Source organism: Necator americanus, chromosome IV (genome assembly GCF_031761385.1).
Source record: "Necator americanus strain Aroian chromosome IV, whole genome shotgun sequence".
Lineage (NCBI taxonomy): Eukaryota > Metazoa > Nematoda > Chromadorea > Rhabditida > Ancylostomatidae > Necator > Necator americanus.
In genome coordinates, this window is record NC_087374.1 from 34,989,810 (window position 1) to 35,002,032 (window position 12,223).

Sequence of the window (12,223 nt, forward strand, 5' to 3'; positions counted from 1 at the left end):
CAGTATCCACATCACAATTCTGCTTGTTTTCAAAATTTATTAACTGATGGATTAGTTAGCAAAGGAGAAAAACACATCTGAAGTTTCCCATTTTTGCGCTCTTTTAGGGTTGTTACCTTAAAAGATACGAAACGTCAGCTCGAGAATGTCTGTGAAAAAGAAAATATTTATTGAAAACAAGCATGAAAAACATAGAATATTCTGGAAGCATGTTTATGTTATGTTTATATTTTATTTTATATATATATATATCAAAATTGTGTACACTCAATTAGAATTATTCATTTCCACTTCCTTTTCCTGATTAACTATATTTAAAAGAACCGGCTGTATGTATACAGTAGAATCGCTAATTCTTCGATAGAAGACGAAAAAGACGCGGATTCGCGTTTTTTTTCGTCTTCTGTCAAAGAATTAGCGATTTGAGTTGATCTTCGTTATAAGATCTACACATCAATAGATTCGTGAGCGCGAGCTCTACCGATTGAATGTAACAAGAACTTTCAAAACTTACCATGGAAATAGTTTCTGAAAAAATTACCTGCAGGTACACATTAACAAGGCTGACTCCGAGATAATTGCGCCCCATGGATACATGATTTTTGACGTGAATATATTTTTCGAAAAGTGAAATGATAGCTACATATTCGTAATCGGCGTCCCTGGATGACAATAACCTCCCATAGAGATTGTAGTAGTTTGTGATGAAAATTCGAATGATACAGAATTTTTTGAAATTAACATCATTCAGTAGATCCCTTCTTCCTGATCAAACATATCCACATGATATGTGAAGAAGCTTCCAATAAATTCAAAAAAGTAGGCTTTCTGTAAAAATACATGAAAAGTTCTATACCTTTGCAGGTTCAAAACTGACCGCAATTGAAACATGTTAAAGAAGAAATCAGAAAAGTTCAGAGGACAAGAACTGTTCTCTATTGTGTTGCGCCGACAGATGGCTAGCATATTTTGTTAGCATATTAATGAACTGTCAAAAATCGCAGTAAAATATGCAAAATACTGAAGTTGTAATTTTAGCTGCGAAAAACAGAAAATCCTGTTGAGCTAGAAAACCAAGAGATAAGGTGCTCCTCCAACAAATACTTTTCTTGCATATTTTGCAAGAAAACAATTTTTAAGCTGGTAATGTCGGTCGTTCCTGGAGTTCAAACATGTCACTTTAGTGAAATTTACAAAATCTTCAGAGTCATGGAGTTATAGCTGTGAGATATATCAAAATGTTCGCAATATTATGTAGCTTACGAATATGTAACTATCATTTCATTTTTCGAAAAATATGTTCACGTCAAAAATCATATATCCATGGGGCGCAATTATCTCGGAGTCAGCCTTGTTAATGTGTACCCGCAGGTAATTTTTTCAGAAACTGTTTCCATCGTAATTTTTGAAAGTTCTTGTTACATTCAATCGGTAGAGCTCGCGCTCACGAATCTATTATTATTGATGTGTAGATCTTATAACGAAGATCAAACTGGGGAGAGTTATGAAAAAAAGACGAAAAAGACGCGGATCCGCGTCTTTTTCGTCTTCTGTCGAAGAATTAGCGATTCTACTGTACATACTCATTCACTTATTCATTCGTTCACTCACTCGCTCATTCATTCACTCATTCATTGATTCATTCATCCCAACTCTTCTGCTTCTTTGTCGGAACCAAAAAAAATAGATTGAAATAGTATTTCCTCCTTTCTTTAAGAAGAGATAACATCATTATCATATTATCATTATTATCATAGGATCAATAGAGAAAATAACTGAAAAGAGGTTGGTTTTTTGCGACAAAAAAATAGAGCTGTTGCAGTCCAGTTTGACAGTTTGTACCCTCTAGGTAATCTCACATTATCCTGAGTCCATTTAATCCCAGGATTATTGAACACGTATATATTGCAATAGTATTGTGTATTGTGACGTCATCTTCTTTTCACGTTAGGATTAAGCGTGTGTCTCGTAGTACAATGTTCTCTCCCGAAACGCTTCCGCTTTGTCCGACTAATCCTTGCTGGAGATATCCATCGACCCTCCTTTTGGATCCATACCCATTAACGTCACTTCACAGGAGAACATATGTCGTAACAGAATTCTAGAAAATATAATTCTCCTGTTAGTAGTATGTGTAGAATAAGCTATCTATCCAAAACCTAATTTGAAATTTCGTTTTTCCTTGTTCTCTTATTTTTCCATTTATGGTAACTTTTTCATTCTCTAAAAGAGACAATTAAATTCTACAAGTTCTTTTCCGTCTAGTACCGTGACTGTGGTGATTTTCTAGAATAACTTACTTACTTAGATACTTACATGGCTCGCTGGACGTGCGGCAAGATGTTCTGTAGTTCCATGAGTGATGTCGACGAAGTCGTTGAGCCGTATCCAGTTGAGCTCTCAGCTGGTCCATCCGTGTAGCGAACACGTCACCCCATCTCGTTGGCGGTCTCCCTCAAGGGCGTTTAGCATCTCTTGGAATCCACTCTAGTAATCTTTTAGTCTATCTATCGTCGATTCTTCTCATGATGTGACTGGCCCATCTATGTTTTGCTTTCGATACATATTCCGCTGGGTCGCGAAGACGGGACATTCCTCTTAAGTCGGAGCTGCGAAGACCGGTTAGGTGTTGTGTGCGCCGGATAAACTTCAGAAGACATCTCTCAAGGGCTCTCTGGGTAGTAAGTAGCTTCTTAGACGTGGCCGCGGTGTCTGCCCACGTCTCCGCTGCGTAACAGAGCGCTGGAAGGACTGTCGAGTCGAACAGATTGGCACGAAGATCATGGTCCCTCAGTTGGTCCATAGCTTCCCTGACGGCTGTGAATGCTGCCCATGCTGCTCTCATTCTCCTATTCAGTTCTCCTTTCAAGTCGTTCTTCATATTCATAGAACGTCCAAGGTATACGTACGACTAAGTTTCCACGATTTGGGAGCCTTCAAGTTGTACTCTTCCTCCGCCCTCGCAATCGATGTGCTGTATAAACTGTGTCTTCTACCGATTTATTCGCAATTTTATTCTTTTTCCTGATTCGTTCAATTCCTTTAGCATTGCCTCTGCGTAAGTGCTACTTCTCGAAAAGAGAACGATGTCGACCGCTAACGGAAGGTTTAAGGGCCATCTACCAACACGTATTTTCCTTTCTTCCCAAGAAAGTGGTTTCATTACCCATTATAATGCAGTTTTGAGCAGCCTACGATATAGCATCAACTTGTCATGTCCCCTTTCGAATAGATATGGTAAGGGAGCGTTCGAAAAAATGTATCTTTTTGGTGGATTGATGACAGAAATCGGCTAATGACCTTACATACGACGCGTCCACACCTTGATCGACTAGAGCTGACAGTACTGCATTAGCTTCCACACTGTCGAAGGCTTCCTCATAGTTGCCAGAAAATAGAACAATATAGGCGAGGCATTCAGGTCAAGCCTCAAAGTCTCTCTTCCTTCAAATCATTCCTTGGTGGCCTTTGAAATTTGAAATTGGTTCAACTAAGTAGCACTGCCATGCAAGATAAGCTTTTACCTCAGCTCCTTGCTCAAGATATCAAGAAGCCGCCTTGCGACATTTTGTTAAGATGGTGGCGAATTTTAGTTCCGATTCCGAAAAGTCGCAATGACAGATGTGTCGAATTCCGACAGGTTCCCACTGTGCTTGGGAGACCTAGCCAGAGGACGTACTTGCGCTCTACGTCGCAGCTGCCGCCCAGAGTCACCGTCACACCACTATGAGACGACAAACTGTTATAGAGGATTCTAGAATTATTTCTAAGAAATTCATTCCTTTTCTATGTTCCAAGTGCTGCATCATTCCGACGCAAATAAATTTAGAGCATATAAACAGTTATTGTTTAGTATACACAAATAGTTGTCATCTTGTGATAAACAACCTTTAAGCTATGCTGTCTTTGTTTTTCTCGTGGTGTTATTATTCCTGCACCATCTTTTGCACCTGTAACGTTTGCTGTGCTTAATTCATAACTCATATTCAACTAGAAGGCGTTTCCTTTAACTTCATTCATTCACAACCAGCTCTAGATCAGCTTACAAACGCAGTGTGTTCCTCACTGCAGGAAGAGTCCTGGCTATAGACCGTGGAAAAAAAGTATACGTTGGATTTTTTAGAAGCTCAAAGTAGTATTCGATTCATTGTGTGCCGGAGCTGATTCTTCTATCAGATATCACGATGGTTCTTACAACTATCGCCAGTGGAGTTCTTATGTTTGTGGTACGTTTTTTACTCCGCATTTTTCTACACTAATTTTTGTATCATGGTTTTAATAATTTGTTACATTACACGTAATTACGAAAACTTGTCTGTGCAGGCCCACAACTAGTGAAATACTGTGAGTGTGACAGAGAACACAGACAATGACAGAAATGTGAGAGAGTGTGAGGTGGTGAGAGTGCCCACTTCTAACGATTGAAAACAGGTCAAATATGCAGGGGAATCATCGGAAAAGGAAGGAAGAGGCCTCCTACAAGTTTTAAATGAATCAGTAAAATAATTTCACTTTAAATTTCAGCGGGGGAGTTATTTTTGATCTCGGCGAAAGTGAATAGACTTGTTGACCTAAGATACTTCAAAGCTCGCCGTATATGGAGTCTTTCTCGTAAACGTAATAGTTCCAGGTTTTTTGTAGGTTTTGCTTTTCCCGCATAATATTAGTTGTCCCTTCACATCGCCATAAAATGTCTCAAGTTCTGGAACATTCCTTCTTTCTTTTTGTAAATGTCAATGTGTCGATATTTTCTTTCCCAAATATTACTCTTTGGATTTGATTTTATAAAACGGGATCCATGCTCGCTGCTAAAATCTAAAAAAATCAAAATAAAATACAGCGGAAGCAATTTTTTTCAGACAGTGAAGAACTGTCCCAAAAAAATCTTTGAAAAAACTTTTCAACACACAGATGAGTCATGAGTTCATATGTGTCAACCTCAATTACGTACGCATATTTGTACTAACTACTACTACAAATCCAAAGGCGAACACTGCGATAATTACCTTCTTGTCTGGAGGTAAATATTCAAATGAGTTCTTTTAATCAGTTCAATGAGTTCAAAGTTTCTGTGGTGCGAGAAGGAAATGAAAAAATGTCATTTTCCACCTGGCTGTTGAACGCAACGTAGCACGAAATTGACGTGATACGGAAACCTCGGGGAAAACATAGAGTTCGGGCTGCAGATTACGGATACGAGCTTGGCTCCAGTCATCGTCCTCTAATCCTCGTAAACAGAACGGCGTCGAAAATGGCGTGGAAGATCCCGTTCTTTCCTACGAAATAAGTTATGCGTCGCGTTCACGTGCGTGCGGTAGAGGATTAATGAGATCTGCTCAGTATCCTGTTCATGTAAAACCAATGAAGCTCTGCTGAGGGGACCGCGGATAAAATGAAAATAAAAATAAATAATAAATTAGATAAAGCGGTTCCCACGCCGTACTTTCGTTTTCGGAAGACTAGGGGAATTGGGCGAAGTGATGCTTGTTTCCGTAATCTACAATCCAAACTCAACGTTTTCCATAAGGTTCCTGTACCATGTCAATTCCATGACAAACTGCCGCTTTAAGTCGCACGAGCAAACTTAGTTGACTTATTTTAGGAACGTTTTTCAACGATTTCTTTTCTGGAAAGTCTTAAAATCAAGAATTAAAATGAAATTGTCCGAAAAGATTTATGTTTTCAGGTAGGCATCGTTGGCCTTCTTCCATTAATGCTGGTGATTTTTGAAATACTCTTTTTACGTCAATCTTTAACGCCATTCCGGTATTTTATCCTCTCAAAACTCATAGCTGATGGATTCGAAATTTTTCTTGTTATGATTGTATTGGTCTCTACGCAGCTGGTATTGTACGTTAATTAATATTGAAATATTCGTAGAGAGAATTTAATTAAATGAATAAATTATTGAATGTATATGTTTCAGTGGTGAATGGATGCCGAAGTGTTATCGACCTGTGGTCGGTTATTTAGCTCTTGCGCTACAGTACTCGAGTTTTTATACGTCAGTTGGAATGACGATTAATCGATTCTTTACTATTATGTATCCGTTAAAATGTCGTAAATGGTTTCGACCTAAAGCGATCATTGTTATGATTTCTATCTGTTGGTTATTCGCATGGGCACACAATCTTATCTATTTGATACGTAAGTTGATGTCGGCGATGTTTCAGCACAAAGTATCGGATACGAAGTTTCCTATACAGAAAAAATAGGCATTTAACTTTAGCGTAGCTCTCCGAAAATCTCTTCGTCACGGTCAGGTGACCTGTCTTACTCGTATTTGTTGTGGATGGTAAAGTTAGTTGATTTGGTGGAATCGAGAGAATCGACAAGGATTCTTCGGAATGATAAAGTTTGATGACCTACAACTTATTCAGAACCCCGATGGTGGCTTGGCAATACTCACCTACACTCATCGAGGCTCACCAAGGCTTTTTAGGTTTTCTTACTGACGAAATCGCTGATCTTTTCCTAGTCGCCTACGCTAACTCTCTAAGACTTTCTCTGACACACTTCTTCCTCTAGTCCAGTCAAATCGGCATGAATCTCGGTGCAGTTGCGTAAGTGATTGCGCTCGAAGCTGTGCGGACCAGCGAGCGACCAGGTTAGAATTAAAGGGTGACCCTGGATTGGGTGTTGCGCAGTCGGTTTAGCGATCCGCATTTCGAAGGATTGCATAATCAGTGGACCTTCAGTAGATGGTTCGGAGTTGCCCTAGTGCCAACCAAGCCTTTCATTCCTTCGCGTTAGATAAATTGGTGCCGGACTTGTCTGAAATTTTTAGTCCTTTAAAATTTACCACAGTTATGCCAAACAATCATCATCTAGCTTTTTTTATTTTATTTCTGAGCCTATTTCTACTGTTTCTATCACGTATATTTCAGCGGGCTGCGAGTTTACCTTCGACTTTACCATTATACGGTTCGTCTTCAGTGAAGAACGATGTGCTGACAATTTGTCCCTCTATCAGGACCTAATATACAACATTGTTCTTTCGATACTTGTTACAACTATTGACATATTTTCTCTAGCTAAACTGAGAAGGATGGCTAGAGTGAGTTAAACTATTGTAGAATGCCTCAAACTAGCACAATCATGCTTCGCTTTTCCAGAGAACTGCGCATGTTTCCATCAAAACGAGACGTGAAAAACCTTGGTTCCTTCAGGTACAGTTCAATTAAACAGAGCTCTTTCGATTTTGCAGAATCGAATACCAATGATTAGAGCCCGTGACGTGAAGAACGGTTCCAATAGTATTGCCCATGTTCGATTGTCTTTGAATTTTAGCACGTTGAGACGTAGTTTTTAATTGATTTTCTTGAGCTGTAGCAAAGCTTGGTATTGATCTTCTACGAAAAGCGGGTCTAGAGAATGACGTGAGGGTTGTGAAAATACATCCAGCGAACCTCAAGGGTCAGCTGGTACGTAATCGTGCGTATGATAGACTCTGCACAACTCCCAGCTGCGTGGTTTGCCCGTATAGCAGAGGGGGTGATTCCATGGTATCAGGAGTGGTGTATCGTGCAGGTTGTGCGGGGACCATTATATGGGAGAAACGGGACGTCCACTGTTTACTAGGGTCAAGAAGCATCTAAATGGACTCGCAAAATCTTAAATTTTCACCCCTCTCGGAGTACACCGTAGAATATGTCATCCAAACTCCAAAGTAGGGGTAGACGTTAGCTTATTATCCTACGAGTCCGACATCACAGCACGCAGGACACTAGAGGCGTTTTGGATCAGCCAAAAGTCCAGAAATGAACAAGAAAGATGAGTGCATTGCTATCACAAACGAGTTATCGCTATATCAAGACCTATGCGTGTTTTGATCTACGGGCGGGCCGTACCATGGTGAAAACCTGACCGGCGCTTGCGGTGTGGTGGTCTGTTGCGCTACCATGTCAGGTAAGAGGATAAATCTACTAACTGATTGACTTTGCCCACCGTTTGGATGCTTTCTAAAAACTTTGATTTTCCCAGGCTCTGACGAAGGCGATAACGCCGAAACGTTAGCTGTTGTTCAATAAAGAATCAATAATATCAATCAATAATCAAAAATCAATCAATGATTAATAAAGAAGATCAATACCAATCTAGACTACAAGTCAAGAAAATCAATTAAAAACTACGCTTCCAATAGTATATTGCAAAGAAATGAAGGAAATTCTGAAGAAAAAATTTCTAGGCTACAATTAATTCTGCTCTTTATTTGTTGATGCTCGTGTGCTTCCACACATCCGATTTTTTCGATGGAACAAACATTCGCTTCTTTCTGGCGGTGATATCCTGGGAATTATATCTGTCATCAGCACCGTAAGTCTTTCTAGAAATTGTGGTAGAACGGCTTTCCACGTCAACGATTACTTTTTCTTCTCCAGAGGGCTGAAGATGTTGGTCTATTCGTAATTTGAACCATTAAATATCTTATCTTTTCATTGATATTAGCTCAATTTTTGCAAAGATAATCTTTCTCCTCAGAAATGCAAAGAAAAAACTTTTAGTTGCACCATTTCCCAGGAAAGAGTGTCCGCTTCGACGTTTGAACTCATTGCGGTTGTGTGATTGTTCCCTACACTGTCTATGTGATGACCGGGTTTTGAAGGCGTTACCCTACGAATCTGAGGTGGTACTGATTTCAGGTGGAGTATTCTCCTACTGGATCGTAGATTATTGAGAGGGTGGTGATTCCATCTATTTCTTGCTAATTGCCTTAAAAAACGTTCCGGAAGAAAAACGCGTACACAAGGCTGGCGCGCTCCAGTTGAACTCGTTGTAGAAAATAGCGCACCATAGCGCTCGAAGCCGTATCTTCCGGATCATTTTTCTACGGGAATTAGGAAGAAATGGACGGAATCACCATTCTCTCCATAATCTACGATCTCTTATACGAATAAAGGATAAGAGATAAAGTTCCTGGCGTTAATCAATTCGCTTGGGATGCGCCCCCACGTTCACTTCAATTCAGAATCGTTTGAGGTTTACGAACGTGTAACTGGTCTATGCAATGACTTGCGGTGGCTATCCGATGTGTCAAGTTGTGTTTTCATCCTCCCAGACAAGTCTGGTGTCAATTTATCGACCCATATCGAGGCATGAAAGGCTTGGTGAACACTAGGGCGGACTCGAACCTCCGATCGATCGTGCAGGAAGCGGAACCTCTGACCGCTACACCACACTCGCCCCACCAAATGCGAATACTCCACCTAAAATCCGTACCACCTCAGATCCGTGGGGTGATGCCTTTAAGGGCTGCAAGTGATCTTCAGTTCACATAATGATAAGGACAAGTCAAGATGTCACCGATGATTATGAAGCAATTGTTTTGGATTTCTGCTAGAGGTCCAGAATACTTCCAATGTTTTCTCACTGTGATCTCAGCATCACGTGCCATTATCGCGTACATGACACACTAAACTTACTACCGTTGCGTTTTTGCGTCGATACTTTTCGATTGCCAGGATTGTTTCTGCTCTTCGCCTACTGTCTAGATTCTCGTTGATTCGTGCGCTAAGTTCCTGTCCTTGTTTCTTAAAGGCATCACCCCACGAATCTGAAGTGGTGCAGATTTCAGTTGGAGTATTCGTATACAGGATGGGAGACTGCGGAGAGGGGGGTGATTCCGTCCATTTCTTCCTAATTGCCGTAAAAAACGAGCGCCGCAAGCACGCTCCAGTCGAACTCCCCGTGGAAAATACTGCGCCAAAACGCCTGAAGCCGTATCTTCTGGGCGTTTTTTACGGCAATTAGGTAGAAATGGACGGAATCACCTATCTCTCCGTAGTCTCCCATCTCGTATACGAATACTCCACCTGAAATCTGCACCACCTCAGATTCGTGGGGTGATGCCTTTAAACAAATAGTGAATTAGAGCCTTAGAGCACGCGATTTGGTGTATCTGTCCGGTGTCAAAGACGTCGTCTTCTTCTTTTTTCGTATGAGCAAGAAGTGCGCACCTTAGATTGCTTGTCATAGAAATCTGACGCAAACCAGCTGCTTTTTATGTTATTATTATGGCATACATATTTACCAGGACTACATTATTTTGTAGTAATTTTGTAGTTTCCATAAAATTCTACGATTTCTTTCAGCTTTTCCTCTGGTCTTATGAAAAAAAAGAGAATGTACTGACTCGGGATTGATCCTACACTGGGTTCTATCGCGACTTTTTTCTATCTGATTTTAGGTTTTTCTAAATGAGTTGCATAGATTCAAAATGAGCAATCCGTTGTAAAGAAAGAAATATTATGATCATTAATTGTTTAATTATTATAATTATGATTTTATAATTCCTATAGCTGGTTCAGTGTTGTTAACAAACGTATCCTACCTAATCTATTTCTATTTTCAGATACTGTATTATTATTCTTCAAAAAGAGTTTCAAACACCATTTCGTAACGTGTGGAAACGAGCTGTCCATCGTAAAGAGATATCTATTCTTCACGTATCGACAGAATTAAAATGGAAGTCCCATAGTAGACCAATTGCCTGAGGGATCGCGAACAAGAGAAGAGCAGAAGTCAAGAGATCAAAGTAGTTACTAATCAAGTAGTTATTAAAAGACGGACAGGAATGTATAAAACTGAATAAATAAGTGTATTTTGTTATGCTCCATTCATTTGTAACTTTGGGTGAAGTTGGTGTAACTTGAGGTTGTTTTTTTTTAATCTGAAGGTAGCATACCACGAATTTGGTGTTGATCGGATCTATCTAGAAAAAGGTAGAGTTGAGGATGTAGATTGCGAGCATTAGCCTGTTCACGGTCAATTCCCCCTAATCGTCCTCAGGAAAAAGTCAGGTTCAGAGAAGGACTTCCTGTGCGAATTTTCCCACGACGCACCTCATTACGCCACCGTTGTGCACGCTTCGGCTCAAGCTCAGCATCCTATCCATTGGTTTTACTTGAATAGGCCGTCGCGGAAACCTTATTGATTATCGGCCACTCACTCGCAAGCGCGACACCCATGATGGCGCGGCGCGTTCTATGGTGCCTCGCAAGAAAATTCGTCCAGAAAGGGAGTTTCTCACGTCCTTTTTTAGGGTGTTTCAATAAATGATTAGTCTCTTAGTTTTTAGTACTGTGTATCATTGAGAGAGAAACTCGCTTTGTCCTTCTAACTAATGTTATCTACCAAAACATAGTAATACATTAGTGTTTTTTTTTCTAATAATAAAGAACTGAAACACATAATAATGTAACTTTTTGTGTGTGCGAATTTTTGGTTTTGTAAACAAAAGTTACGAGATAAACACACTTTTAGTTATACTTGAGGAGAGATGACGGTGGTATCGTTTTTACTGTGCTCTAATAAATAATAATAATTAATTAATTAATTATAAAATAATAGTACGAGGCAGTAGTTTCCTCCTTCGACCTCTTCCATTCCCTCAATTCAATTGAAAGGAATTTTCACACAAACATGCACTAAATATCTGGGTAATTAAACCGAAATACATCGATTCGTGTGGAATAACCATTGAGAAAACAACTATGTACCTCAGAAATGGGCAGTAAGCTATAAACTCTTAAGTAACTCAATACTTTACCCAGATGGACAGGCATCACTATTTCCTACAGCCAGAATGGATATGTCAGAGACTCATTGAGTTACTTTTAATCGAACGCGGATTTCCTTTCCTCAATCACACCGCAGATCACTTTACTTCCTCAAAGTCGGGTAATTAAACAACTAATAGTGGCAAAAGCAAGAATACAAAAAGGATAGAAACGGAATTAAAAAGGAAAGAGTTTTAACTTTTTTATACAGCAGATTATTGGCGAGACAAGCTGAGATGTTATGGTCCGGGAACACCTCGATCGACCCTCAGGCTAGAATGATGTCTGAAGTTACAAATGAGTCATCAGCTAAGAAAATGGATTCGTCCTCCCGTCGTAAAAAAAAAATGTAGAATTCCAGTCTCGTCGCTGTAAATGCTTAAGATTCGGCATGAGAAAAAAATAGGTGATGTGGTAATGTTCTCTCGTTCTACCTTCGTTGGTTTCTGAGTTTTCCTATAAATTGACTTATTCCCTCCACTTTTTCCCTACTTTGATAGAGTTCTATATTAAAATCACGAACAAAAACATCTCCAAGCCTTACGCTGTTCAAGCTTTTTCTGGAAGAATGGATTTCTTCTGTGCTTTAATTCTTTAATGTTTTCTTCTATTTATTTCTTACATAAAAACGTAATTCTGGAAAAAAAAATAATGTTAGCCGCACA

At 39.7% G+C, this 12,223-nt stretch overlaps 2 protein-coding genes across 3 annotated transcripts; one reads left to right on the forward strand and one right to left on the reverse strand.

Moving 5' to 3' along the window:
* Window positions 1-2,503: 2,503 nt before the first annotated feature.
* On the reverse strand, window positions 2,504-2,887 carry RB195_003702 (uncharacterized protein; the record flags this gene model as incomplete). Its single annotated transcript, XM_064201464.1, has 1 exon — window positions 2,504-2,887. One exon carries the CDS (start codon window positions 2,885-2,887, stop codon window positions 2,504-2,506), a length of 384 nt encoding a protein of 127 aa, XP_064057345.1.
* A 1,297-nt stretch (window positions 2,888-4,184) lies between these two features.
* Window positions 4,185-10,493, forward strand: RB195_003703 (uncharacterized protein; the record flags this gene model as incomplete). 2 transcript variants are annotated; one of them, XM_013447359.2, is made up of 7 exons in its annotated part: window positions 4,185-4,226; window positions 5,687-5,850; window positions 5,927-6,147; window positions 6,888-7,057; window positions 7,116-7,169; window positions 8,189-8,316; window positions 10,352-10,493. In XM_013447359.2, 7 exons carry the CDS (start codon window positions 4,185-4,187, stop codon window positions 10,491-10,493), a joined length of 921 nt encoding a protein of 306 aa, XP_013302813.2. The 2 variants fall into 2 exon arrangements, with proteins under 2 accessions (XP_013302813.2, XP_064057346.1); XM_064201465.1 differs by having other exon boundaries at window positions 5,687-5,766.
* Window positions 10,494-12,223: the final 1,730 nt, after the last annotated feature.